Source organism: Leopardus geoffroyi, chromosome A3 (genome assembly GCF_018350155.1).
Source record: "Leopardus geoffroyi isolate Oge1 chromosome A3, O.geoffroyi_Oge1_pat1.0, whole genome shotgun sequence".
NCBI classification, from domain to species: domain Eukaryota; kingdom Metazoa; phylum Chordata; class Mammalia; order Carnivora; family Felidae; genus Leopardus; species Leopardus geoffroyi.
In genome coordinates this window covers 80,657,073-80,671,526 of record NC_059336.1, presented here as the reverse complement: position 1 = coordinate 80,671,526, position 14,454 = coordinate 80,657,073, and the positions used below count along the sequence as shown (strand labels likewise).

The 14,454-nt window shown below is 35.6% G+C and overlaps 1 protein-coding gene across 16 annotated transcripts in view; it reads right to left on the bottom strand.

The window, feature by feature from the left end:
• The window catches only part of EHBP1 (EH domain binding protein 1), a 361,935-nt gene that overhangs the window by 237,508 nt on the left and 109,973 nt on the right, over positions 1 to 14,454 (bottom strand). For all 16 annotated transcript variants that reach the window (XM_045446193.1, XM_045446195.1, XM_045446206.1 and 13 more), the window contains one exon: positions 10,839 to 10,892. In XM_045446193.1, the coding sequence (XP_045302149.1) occupies positions 10,839 to 10,892 (54 nt within the window). The remainder of the gene's footprint in view (positions 1 to 10,838; positions 10,893 to 14,454) is intronic.

The following is a 14,454-nucleotide window of genomic DNA, read 5'->3' as shown; positions in this document are numbered from 1 at the left end:
AGATTAAAGAAAGTAAGACACAAGGGTGGCTACTACCTAACGTTACAAAGTGACAAAATAGGTTATCCACCTGAGAAGTGGTTTTCCTGCTTCTATATGTCACTCAACTATTTACCAAAAATTGTAAAAACACTCAGTGTTCCTTAAAATGTTCTGGGCAGAGATTTCACTGAAAATCTGATTTTTAAAAAAGGTGGAACTTCATCTACAAAATTTTACCTATTAAAGAAAGATATTAAAAAGATCTCAATCCTCTGAAGTCCATCCATGCAAGAACCTCTAAGAATCCCAAAATTTAAGGTCTTTAAGAGCCCTTGCTTGCTTATGATAGTAAGCTGGCAGTGCTATCTGTTACCAGTGAAGGCTATTGCCTGCCTAATGAGGAAAGGATGATTTCACAAACCCGAATGGTTGGATAATATACATCCTTTCTGAAACATTGTGCTTATAAAAGATCTTTGGTCAAGCATATTCAATTCCAAATCTGGTATTCAAGAGTTTCCATGACCTGATCCCTTTTTTTTCTTTTTTCGGTTTTTTTTTGTTTTTGTTTTTGTTTTTTACATAGAGCGTGTGCGCACGCGCACGCGAGAGCACAGGGGCGAGGGGCGGGGTGGGGGGAGAGAAAAAGAGAGAGACAGAGAGAGAGAGATACCTTAAGCAGGTTCCACGCTCAGTGTGGAGCCCAATGCAAGGCTCAATCCCATGACCGTGGGATCATGGAAACTGATCATTTGACGTGAGCTGAAATCAAGAGTTGGATGCTCAACCAACTGAGCTGCCCAGGCACCTCTGACCAGATCCTTTTTAACCTAATCAGTTAACTAAGTAATTTCCTTATTCCCTCGTTTCCCTTCCAAGTTTATTATTTTCCTCTCATTTGTAAAGTTTCTGTGCCATTTATTATTAGCATGTATTGAATTCTGTTTTTCAAGTACTGTGCTAGATGCTTTTTATGCTTTTAATATCTCTAGTCCAAGTTATCATTTTGTAAAATATCTCTGTTTATGGATGAGAAAACAGAGGTTCTGAAAGGAGAAATATGTATGAAGTCCAAATTTACAGCTAGCAAGTATGATTCATGATTCAAATCCAGGCCTGTGTCCAAAGCCTTGCTTTCAGCATCCAATGCTGCTCCAACTTTTCCTTTTAGTTATCCTCAACAGTCAAGAAGATGCATATCTCCAAGGACTAGGACTCAGGACTAGAAGCAGCTCAATCAAAATAGGACACTTCTTTGAACTCATGTTTCATCTTCAAAATTCGTATGACTTTTCCCTATTTCTGAAATGATTCTGTGGAGATTTCATTACAAAAATACCTTGAAGTACATGTTAAGAAGAGGATTTACAACACAGAAAGAAACTGCCACACAACTCTAAGGATAAACAGAGCCATGTTTGGCAAACAGCTCTTAAAATGTTCTTGATAATTTCAGTACATATTAACTCATTTACCTCTAACTTCTATAGTACTTTTCAGCCATCATCATTTATTCTTGTTTCATGTGTTTATTTCTCAAGCCAGATTTTAGTATCTGAGCAGAGATGTTCCCATGTATCCTCCATAGTAATTAATTAGTGCAGCTAGGCTCTACACCCAGTGCCTAGGACAATAAACGTTTGATGAGTGAATTAGTGAATAAATGCATGGGTAAAATGGATGGGGCTTGAGAGTCTAAAGACTTGCATTTGAGACCAAGCTAAGAGGATTTCTGTGTGTTCTTGAGCTAGTCATTTAACCTCACCAAGTCAGAGAAATTATAATAATGTCCACTTTAGAGAGATTTCTTAGGGATTAAAAGAAGTATTCATTTGAAAACAGTTTGTATTCTTTAACAAAACTTACCAAATATTATTTATGAAGTTATAAATGATCAGTTGCAATAGTTTAATTTTATTTTAAGGGGCAGGTAAAGGAAGATCTTTAATATATCACATTTGTGTAACAAAATAATTTTAGAAACAAAAGTAAAGTGTAATATTTCTGGTAAAGTATCATCTTTTTAATCGGTCTAAGTATGAGGACATAAAATTATTTTCCTAATGAGATATTTCATAATGTATAAAGTACTGTTTTATACACTCACCCACTCCTATTTTCCAAATCTTTAATTTGGAAAAAAAAAAGTGGGTGACCCCAATATTCTCAAAGCCGTCTCCTTTCTGCATCAGAATTCTGATTCAGTAGGTCCAAGTTGGGGCCCAGGTGTCTGCATTGTTAAAAAAATGGCATGGATGATTTTAGGGCAGCAAATACTAATTTAAAACTAAAAACATCAACACTTCTTTACCACTATTACCCACCACGTGAACCATGTAATTTTGTAGGTCCACAGCAACTATATACTCAATTCTTTAATTTCTTAATTATAATGAAACTCAACTAAGTGGTTACAAATTACTATAGCCCTAGAAGAATCAACCAATATTTTTTAAAGTAAATTCTATGCCCAACCTGGGGCTTGAACTCATGACTCTGAAACCAAGAGTCACATGCTCTACCAATTAAGTCAGCCAGGAGCCCCTAACCAATATTTTTAAAATTAAATATTCTAGAAAGTAATCTCCTGAACTATATGCAGTTCCACAAAGGAGCCATAATCTCTCTTGTCTCTGCTCAAGGTAACCCAGCCACCTGAAGCACTTTCCAAATTCCCTGCAGCTATCAGGAGTACTTAATTTTTTTTTTTTTAAATGTTTTTATTTTTGAATGAGAGAGACAGAGACAAAGAGCAAGCGGGGTAAGGGCAGAAAGAGAGAGGACACGTAATCTGAAGCAGGCTCCAGGTTCTGAGCTGTCAGCACAGAGCCTGACATGGGGCTCGAACCCATGAAGCACGAGATCATGACCTGAGCCAAAGTCACACACTTAACTGACTGAGCCACCCAGATGCCCCAGGAGTACTTAACCTTTAATCTGAAATCTCTTATTTGGATTTTGGCTAATACAGTGCCTATGCCTATATTATACTGTCTAAATTACAGCAACAGTCCCAAGGAGGCCTGAGGCAGCACTCAGTCAAACATATATTTCTGCAGCAAAATGAATAACCATTCATACTAAGTGGAATAAATACTACAACTAGCCTCACTTCAGGTCAGGACAGGTTTGGCCACCAAATGAATTTGAACCAAATTTTTGAAAAATACATATTTTAAAAAGTCTTCAGATAGTAAAGATTTTTGGCTTTTGAGGTTACAGATAAAGAACTGTAAAAACTTTATCAGTAAAGTTTTTTACTTTATCAGTAAAAAAAAAAAAACTGTAAAAAGATAAAAAAAACTCATCTTTTAGGTTTCAATTTATATATTACTTTCATTAGAAAGCTTCCTCTAACCCACCAAAACTGGGGTTGGTATGTTCTATATGTGCACTTGTAATGCCCTATACTTATTCCTATCTTAGTGGCTGCCTGTTCATCTCCCCCTAAACGGTAGGGTACCTGGAGTCAGGGGCCACATCTTTTTCACTATTACATGCTCAGTAACTGGCAAATATCTGCCACATAGTATCCACTTAATCAACTTAGTGAATAAATAAGCAATTTTAAGCATTAAGACTTTAATCTAGTAAAATTTTATATTATTGCTCTACTTACTTCATCTGTAAAGTATGATTAACATCAATAAAGATGAATTTCCACATAATACATTGTGATAATAATCAGGAATCAAACCAAAAAGACTACCCAATAGCATATGCACCGTGACAGTATAAAAACAGTACTTTGTGGCTGTAAAATAAAACTTTTCCTTAAGTTTGTTAGCTAGAACATTTCACAAAGTAAACTACAATATGAAATAAATTATTTAACATGCAGTAGTTTATTTACATTTTTAACACAGGACTTCTTGCATTACACGTAGATAAATACAGTACAGTTGACTTTAGATTTTAATCCATTTGTGGTCCCTTCTGTGTCAAGAATTTTAGAATGTAGAATCTGAAGATGGAAACTTGGTTTCTTCTAATTAATATGCTCTAATAAAATTGACAAATAATTGATAAAAAATTAAAGACATTAGGCAAGATGAAAATGGAAAACTAAGGAAATATATAAGCAAATAGAGTTACACAAGAATCTCATGATTTTGAGGATTCTGACAGGCTCAAAGCACGCATAATCATTCTTGAGCATACTTTTTTTTTTTTTAACATTTTTTTAAGTTTATTTATTTTGAGAGAGAGGAGAGAATTCACCAGCAAGGGAGGGGCAGAGAGAAAGGGGGAAAGAGAGAATCCCAAGCAGGTTCTAAGCTGTCAGTGCAGACCCAGAGGAGGGGCTCAAATCCACAAACCATGAAATCATGACCTGAGCTGAAATCAAGAGTCAGTCATTATACCACAGAGCCACTCAGGCGCCCCAGGCATATTTCTCTTTTAAATGAAACCAACATTTTCCCACAATTTTCTTTGAAGCCAATGGGTCACTTGGGAATCAAAGATATAGATTTTCCTCCAGAAGCACAATCTGAAAGATTTCTGAACTAGAATGGCACATTAAATATGTAGTATTAAAAAAAAATAGGAAAAAAAGGAATATATATGGACTTTCTCTGAAATTGGACCAAAATGAGAGTGAGCTAGCTGACAAAACTTCATTTAACTACTAGCTATATCTAGAATACCCTATCTTATTCACATAGCCAGTCAGCTACTATTCACATAATCATATATGACAACAAGGTGACATTAGAGAAACCCAGGAAAACCTGTGTACACTATGAGTTTCCTATCCCAAATCCAGGAGTTTAATTCTAAGAGGTTGGGGGGTTCAGGGGTGAATGAAGCTCTGTTGCTTCTAATATAAGTTAAATTTTTTTCTATGTGGAAACAGAAAAAAATAGTATCACTTTTCAAGTACAAAATCATTTTGAACCATAGGCCTACCAGATCAGAAAGCTCATCTAAAAGGAAGTTTACAAAAAAGAATTTTATTTTCCATTTGTAGATAGATCACCTTTTCTGGCATGCCAGTATCTTTTAGCAAGTTTCTAAACCAATGATATTCAAAAGCGGCCTTCATCATTAACAGAAGGAATGATACAATATCTGAGATGTACTTCAAATTATGTGGTAAAAATAAAAAATAGAAAAGTGGATGGGCCAATGAAATAAATTTGGCAAAATACTGACAATTACTGAGGCTGAGAGATGGGTATATAAAGATGCATCATATTATTCCTACTACTATTGTATATGTTTGAAATAATTTTAAAAATTTAAGTTGAGATTTTTTAAATTGGATATATATAATTAGTATACAATACTAACAAATACAGATATATGGGCATTACTGACTAACCACTCTCTAGTTATTGGGTTAACAGAAGAACAAAAAATGGAGTTGTTCCTAGTGGAAGTTTGAACGTCTTCCCCACCTACTTAGTGTCACTTCCATGTAGAAGGAAGGTCAACAGGGACTGATCAGGTTCAAGAAAGTTAACTGGGTCACATTTCTGTGGGGTAGAATATTAATAGGCAGGCTATAAGTAGGACTATACTAGAGCAAACGTCCTACCCTAAAAAAGCTAGGCCATCTCTAATTGGTACTTAAGATTATAAATTGTTGTATTGGTTACATGTGGGAGGAGATGTTTCTAATTTTTGTGATATGTGGGTTGTGGTATTCTTATATGTACTATTCACCCTTTGGGACTTTGGAAAAGTAGTATTTATGAGTTTCTTGGGGCTAAAAAGATAATCCCAGTTTGGAGCTACTGAAGAAGCTATACCAGTTTAAATGGAAGAAACTGCAAGCTATAGTTCCTGTAAAAACTAGGCAGTCTTTACCCAACCATTGGAATGAGATCCTTTGGCTGAGATGACACAGAAGAAAATGATTAGAGGAAATAAGAGGCATTTATATATTATTTTTCCTCTGAAAGAAAAAGCAGAGGTAATTTATCAGACTACAATTCTGTGAGATCAAGAGACTGAGTAGATTTCAGAGGAGGATTCAAACTTAAATTTAATAAGGTCAGAAACTCTGTGATTTTAAATTGTTTACCTTGTATTGTTTGAGCTATTGTATCATCTCTATTCGTGGTATAATCTTGTCAGTTGAGTTTGGTTGTACAACCAATCTTCTTCAATATAATCCAATAAAAGAAACAAAGCAAAGGATATCTATAGTACCGTCTTGGAATTAACATAATTAATATCGCATCTAATCCATTTAAATGGCTTCTGGAGGTAATATCACATAAATGGCAATAAAAAGGGCAACGAGATGGCCAAACTGCCCATCTCATTGGTCACAGGTAAAAACAGTGGGAAAGACTGAAGAGGTGGCCTCAAGAAAACACATTACAATACTCTCTTCATCCCTAAGGAGGACACAACACCTCAAGTGAATCATCACATGCCTATTGCTAAATTTACTGGGTTAGTGGTAAAAATAAATAAATAAATAAATGTCTATTGATCATTAGTGGGTACTTCATGTTTTGTTTTGGGTGGTTTGTTTTTTGTTCTTTATTTTGGGGTAAAAAAAGCAAAAAAGCTCTTCCTCTCAATTATGTCATCAAGAACAGAAACTACTCTAAACTCACCATTGTCTCTCTTGCCCTCACCTGATCCTTCTTTTTTTCTGCTTGGAGTGCCTTTTTGTTGCATAACTCCTTTTTTTTTTATTTTTTAAACTACACTGGGCAGACACTTCCTCCAGGAACTCTTCCCTGATGCTGCCCTCCTTTATAGTCTCCTAAAGAACCATTTTTCTTGCATTTCGTTCTTTAATTATATGACACCCTTAATAGTTTATAAATTTCAGAAGGACAGAAGGACACTATCAAATATAAGTCTCCACTCATTTTTAAATGATGTACCATCATTTTATACAGCACTAAGAAAGAAAAAAACACAACTAATTATAATTGCAGGACATCAAAAACTTAAGATGATCTAATTTCAGAGAAGTTAAATGTGGGGGAATAACATGCATCTCAGAATCAAGGAAATTCTACATGTCTTTTTTTTTTAATATTTTTTTAATGTTTATTTATTTTTTAGAGAGAGAGCACACACACAAGCAGAGGAGGGGCAGAGAATTCGAAGCCGGTTCAGCACTGACGGCAGAGAGCCCAACGCAGGGGACCTGAGCCAGAGTCGGACACTTGGCCAACTGAGTCACCCAGGCACCCCTGAAATTCTACATGTCTTAATTGACTTTGTAGCTTCAATATTAACAAAATTCTGGGCATACAGAAAATGCACATCAAATGTTTGCAAAATGATGACTGAATGAATGAATTCAACCTAGCTTGATGTTTTTCATCAATATGCATTTTTGAACTCATTCAAAAATCAAAAGATTCTTTTCAAAGAATAAAAATTTTTAAGTTTCAAAACAAGACTTATAGGTATAATTCACAAATATACTGGTTCTGATTTTAGTTGGAAAGCTTAAAGTACCAGGAAGGAAAAAACAATTGTTTTCTAAATATAACTATTATGGCTTCACATTAAAATAAAAGCCACGGGGCGCCTGGGTGGCGCAGTCGGTTAAGCGTCCGACTTCAGCCAGGTCACGATCTTGCGGTCCGTGAGTTCGAGCCCCGCGTCAGGCTCTGGGCTGATGGCTCGGAGCCTGGAGCCTGTTTCCGATTCTGTGTCTCCCTCTCTCTCTGCCCCTCCCCCGTTCATGCTCTGTCTCTCTCTGTCCCAAAAATAAATAAACGTTGAAAAAAAAAAAAGTTTTAAAATAAAAGCCACAATGTCAAGTGCCCGGGTGAACAAACATTATTATATTATGGTAGATGAAAAAAAGAAACATGTTGCTTTGTGATATCCATTCTTGATGATCTGCACTAATAATATGGAAATGGACTGTGAATAATCCAAAATAAAGGATAATTTAAAACTCGTTTATATTTGTTTTTGAAATATTTTCATATACTCGTATTGTGATTAGATAAACACAAACACAGACTGTCTGGCCCAGGGGTAGATATTAATAAATCACCAACACTTGTTTAATTTCAGAAAACAAACTGGTTCTTAATCTTGGATTACATTTATAAGGGGAGGATGTCCTAAATCAAAAGCTGAAACCTTTCAAAAGATACAAGTATGTTTAAGTTTAATCCAAATGAGATATTTTCAAGTTGTGTTCTCATTTCTTGAGATAAGTCTAAAACCACTGAGAAGCATAAGTGGTATAAAGGAACAGAAAGACTAAAATCCTGCAACTACAAGTTTGGAAATCTAGCTTCCTTTCTTTCACATTTTTCCATGTCCTCTAGAAAGAACATTATAAAAATAACTATCCCTTACTGAACTAGATGCTTTCTATGCATTATTTCTAATTTTCAGTAACCTATAGAGTAGATATTAATGCCATCACTTTATACCTACATACATTGAGACTGTAAAAGATTAAATAACTTGTACAAGGTCACAAAGCTAGCAGCAGTAAAATCACCTCTAAAGTTTTGACCTATGTGTAAGTAGCTTTCTGATCTAAAGAAGAAATGTCAGGAAAAAACTGGGAAATCTTTTCTGTGACCAGAAACAAAAGAACCAGCAAAATGAAGGCAGCATTACCTTAATTTACACAAAGAAGCAAGAAAGTTGCTTTGGGAAAAAAATATTCAGAATTCTGAGAACTGATAAATTCCGGAATTCTATTTTGTAATGTCTAGCGGTAGTCAATAACTTTTAGATGGAATATGTACAATAATTAAAAACTACCTTTACTAATATAATACATATGTACCTCACAGGTTTATCACTATGAAGGGCTGATTAAAACTTCTCTATGACTCTACAATTTCAGTATTTCTTTCTGTTTTTATCACTAAGGGAGGTAGTTATTGCATAGGAGTTAGGGGCACAGGTCATAGAGAATGACAAGACCAGATAAAATTCTAACATCATAGCTATATAACTTAAGCAAGTTACTTCGCTTTCCTAAGTCTCATTTGCTTTATTCATAAAAATAATGTTATTAATATCTGACTCACAGAGTTATTATATGAGTAAATGAGATAATGTGTACAAAACATTCTATACAGTATCCAGTATACAGTAAGTGCCCAATAAATGTTATGGTAATATATTTTGGATAACTCTCTGTTTTATTGAGATATATTAAACAAAAACTAAACTTTTTTTATTGGCTGTGGGGTTACAAAACAAAGTGGAAGGTGATCCATTAATATCCCATTCAAAGAGCATGCCTTTTCAGTGTTAGAACGTTTTACCAACAGACTTTCAAACAAAACCCCAGATTTTACAAGAGAAAAAGAGAGACTTCAGTCCTTTGAAATTGTAAAGGGGAAGCACATTTAAAATGTGGGGCAGAATACACTGTAACATGTTAGTTACTGCTACAGGAATACAAATGTTTCTCCAGACAAGAGTCAATTTCATCATTTACCACTGAGGGGAGCTGTAACCTAGGAAAAGGTTTATACAGAGTCCCAAGGCTATTTTTAAACTTTCTCACACCTTACAGTATTCAGTTAATAAACTCTGTTTATGCCTGCTATAAAAATAGGCTTATGCACCTTTCAATGGGCTACTTTAAAGTAAGTTCTTCAGAAATTTAGAACTGGTATGGCTCTATCTTAAGAGTAATTAAGATTTTCTAAACAAACATTGTTTTTACCATCAATTACGACTCAAATTTAATTGGCTAACTCTTTAACACATCAAGTTAATAAAGCGATTACAGATCTATAATTGAGTCATGAGTGCTGAAAACTAAAAGACCATACATGAGGGAGAAGCTCTTATATGAGAATGAAAGTTAGCTTTTAAAGCTGTAACCAATTTCAAGAAGTCTCAGTTTGTTTGATTTAAAACCTTCAATGACTATTCCAAGCACAATGTTCAAATCTATCCTACAGAAAGGACAGAATTGTTAACATGTATGAACATTTAACACAATTACATTGATGTGATATCCAGCCATCAGAACTCTCCCTACCATGTTTGGACCTGATCTTCCCAAGCTTCCCAGCTCCCCTGGGCTAAAAATGGCCCAGCCAGTATAGTATTCCTTTCATCACTGAGACATACAATGAAGTCAGGCAATACACTGACTCTGGAAGGAGTCAAAGCATGCTATAAATCTGTTATAAATATATTTTAGAACTTTAATGGTGATCATGATGATAACAATGGTAACAGCTAATATTCACTGAAATCATTTAATCTTCACAAGAACCCTATAAATTTGTGGCTGAAAAGTTAAGAAACTTACCACAATCACACAGCTTATAAGTAGAAGAGCCAAGTTAGGGCTTAAAATTAGGTCTGACTCCAGAGCCCACATTCTTAATTCACTCTATTTTCATTGCCTACCTTCCCTAATCCCCATTTGAAAATATTTACTGAACACCTATTATATACCCGCTAGTCATGCGGGATTCCAGTCTGTATATTAACTGAAGATGATTATTAAAGCACCAGTCTAAAATCTCTCAACCCAAAGCGCTGAAGAATGTACTTTATTTTTAAAGATGTCAAAGGGCATTTATGATTTTGTTCAACAAATGTTTAAAAAAGCATTTGCTATGTGAGAAGCACCATGCTAGATGCTGAACAGATAAAAAGATGAGTAAGACCTGGTCTTTCCTTTAAGCCCCAAACTAATACAAAGTATACTCATAATTCAGTAGAGTATTTTTACTTTTATAATTGTAACAAAAGACCTTCTTAAAAATAATTCTGCTACTGGCAATCATTTCATTAAAGAAATTCTAAAATCTACAAATCGCTATTAACTTTAATAAAGTAACATTTCTTCTACCACCAAAATGCTAGTGTACTTTAACAATGTATACAGTCAACAACGTGAAAGGTGATGAAATCTGCCATTAGCTTACATTTTCTATGACAAATGTCCACTCTTTATCTTCAAATTCCTCTGCATGAGGATCCTGTAACAAAAGCAAAATATAAAGTTGAAATAGATTTCTTTAAACCATTCAATCCAACCAAGGACATACAAATGGCCGTGCTTTTACCTTTTACCAACTGTTAAAAAGGGAGAAGCAGAATAGCCTACTCTTAGAAACTTCCATAATTTCTCTACATCTAAATCATTCTTTTATATTGAAAAATTCTCTATTTTACTTTCGTTGATGCATGTAATTATCTTCCATCATTGCACCACTGAAAAAAGAAACCTGATCAGAGAGGGTGATAATTTAATGAACTATTAAGAAGCACTTTACTAAGATATAAAATGCTTGGGGTGCCTGGGTGGTTCAGTCCGTTAAACATGGGACTCTTGATTTCAGCTCAGGTCATGATCTCAAGAGTTAGTGGGACAGAGCCCCATTCTGATGGGGCGGAGCCTGTTTGGGATTCTCTCCCTCTCTCCTTCTCCCTGCATGCCCACGTTCTCTTTCTCCCAAAATAAATAAACTTAAAAAAAAAAAAGATATAAAATGCTCATATAAAAGTCCTCATCCTGTTTTTATACTCGTATATTTTAAACTAAAAGTACCATTTGAGACAACGTTTTCTTCTGAAGAGGTTATGTAAACATCTGGAATTTCAAAGCACAACAAGAGACTTTATAATCTACACAAAATGGCAAATTGGCATGGCTATTGATACTTTCATTCCTCCTCCCCTCCCATCAACCCTGAAAATGCCTCAGAAACCTGAGAAAGGACAATGAAGCCTCCAACCAAATGCAACTTAAAAAAAAAAAAAAAAAAAAAAGCGCACTTTTGCAAGTATTTACTTGACAAATACTTAATGGTTACGTATTATATAAGAAATTGTAGATGTGAAAATGGACTCAAACACTGTTGTCCTTGCCTCTGAAGACAAACACAACTAATCTAAATAAATATGGTAAAAGAAATACATGGTTTCACCACAGGTTAGAAAACAACACATCAGTTATACATATATACAATGGAGTATTACTCAGCAATCAAAAAGAATGAAATCTTGCCATTCACAACAACGTGGATAGAACTCGAGGGTATTATGCTAAGCGAAATTAGTCAGTCAGAGAAAGACAAATATCATATGACTTCACTCATATAAGGGCTTTGAGATACAAAGCAGATGAACATAAGGGAAGGGAAGCAAAAATAATATAAGAACAGGGAGGAGGACAAAACATAAGAGACTCTTAAATATGGAGGACAACTGAGGGTTACTGGAGGGGTTATGGGAGGGGGGATGGGCTAAATGGGTAAGGGGCATTAAGGAATCTGCTCCTGAAATCATTGTTGCACTATTTGCTAACTAACTTGGATGTAAATTAAAAAAGAAAAAAAGAAAGAAAAAATAAAAAGAAAATAACACATCACTTACAGGAATACATAGGAAAGTCTTATGAGAAAGAAGGCATCTATGCTAGGTGAGATAGTACAGATTTCCACAGATATTTGAATAAGTAAAGGCAAAAGCAATGGAGTATAAGACATAAAAGAAAAGTAGTGGGGTCACATCTATGTGCATTTACTTATTCAGATTCAACTCCACATATTAGAGAAGGCACGGGGATGGAGGTATTGAGGATGAGACAATATTTAAATACAGCAGGCTTTGGGCTCAACATTCCACTCTAAGAATGAGGGCGTACACATACATGGAAAATGGGCTCTGCTATTCCTTTAATGGGGTTTAGGTCCCACATGCTTCTCATAGGGAAGCATCTTATTCATGATTGATTCCACTTTAGTCTATTAATAATCTTTTGCTTCTACTGCCACAGCTGAGTTTTGGTTCTTATCATTTTGTGCCTGAGCTATTTCAAGATAAAAGTGACTACAACATTCAGTCTTTCTGCCCTCCAATCAATCTTATACACAGATTATTCTCCCAAACCACAGTTCTGACCGTGTTGGTACCAACTCAGATTTCTTTAATGGCACCCACCACCTATGGGATAAATTCCAAACTCCTTAGTTAGTTCTTTATCTCTGTTTACTTATTTTTCACATTTGGGGCGCCTGGGTGGCGCAGTCGGTTAAGCGTCCGACTTCAGCCAGGTCACGATCTCGCGGTCCGTGAGTTCGAGCCCCGCGTCGGGCTCTGGGCTGATGGCTCAGAGCCTGGAGCCTGTTTCCGATTCTGTGTCTCCCTCTCTCTCTGCCCCTCCCCCGTTCATGCTCTGTCTCTCTCTGTCCCAAAAATAAATAAACGTTGAAAAAAAAAAATTTAAAAAAATAAATAAATAAATAAAGCATGGTGGCTGGCTAATTCTGAGCTGTACTGAGGCAATAAGTTCTATGAGTAAATTCACACAAATGGGATAAAAAATCTGTCAAAAAGGAGTTTCTTTGGTGGTGCTGGGCAGAGGGGAGGTAGGAAAGGCTAGAAGAGAAAGACAGGTAGAAAATTCTACCTGATATTTGTTTCCTCAGTTTGGCCCTGTCCACAAACTAGGTTTATGGAGAGAGAATGCCGTAAATAAAGGCTGAAGGAACTTTTCCATGAGTGATTTAGGTCATAAACAGTGCTACTTTAGAGACCAAGTAATAAAGTATATCACAATGCAGAGAAAAGAGACATCTTACCAACCTTGCTGCCTGCCCTCCCTCCCCCCCATTTTGTTGAGGAACACAGCAGAGTTTCAGCACAGCTAATATAATTAATAACAATAAATATTTACTAAGCACACACTCTGCCCCAGTTATTGTGCTAAGTGTTTTCATCATCACAGCAACTTATGAAATGTGTAGTATTTTTATTACCATTTAAAAGAACAGAAAACTGAGACCTCAAAGATGTCCCATCCCACAGTGAACAACCAGTAAGTGTTAAAACTATGTTACGATCCAGGTCTGTCTGACTTTTAGTTATGTTGTTGGTTCAGTTTTACTACTTTGTCCCCAGGACCTAGAAAAGAACCAGGCACACAGCAGGCTCTCAAGAATATTTGAGGAATGAATTAATGACTATATCTTATAATTTGACAAATACTGAACACTGCCTTATATATGACATACATTAATTCTCAAAGGAGATGAAACTTTTTTTTTTAATGTTTATTTATTTTTGAGGGAGAGACAGAAAGCACAGGGGAGGGGTAGAGAGAGAGACAGGGATAGAGGATCTGAAGCTGGCTCTGTGCTGACAGCAGAGACCTGATACAGGGCTCAAACTCATGAACTGTGAGATCATGACCTGAGCCGAAGCCAGATGATTAGCCAACTGAGCCACCCAGGCACCCCAGATGAAACATGTTTTAAAAACACAGGCAACGTATTACTCATAAAAGAATAGTTTCAGTGGGACCAAGGGACACGTTTGATAGGTCAAAGTCAGTAAAAAAACATGAAAGAGCAAAAGTAATGTTCATTTTCAGGCCTTTTTAAAATGGCATATATACACACAATTAACTATTTATATTATTGATCAGACAAAAACATCTGTAATGAAAATTGCTTCTAGCATGTATCAATTAAGTCTTCTCTGTATCCTACTGTCTACCCTCTAGAATCTCCTACCTTACCGCTGCAGTAAAGAGAA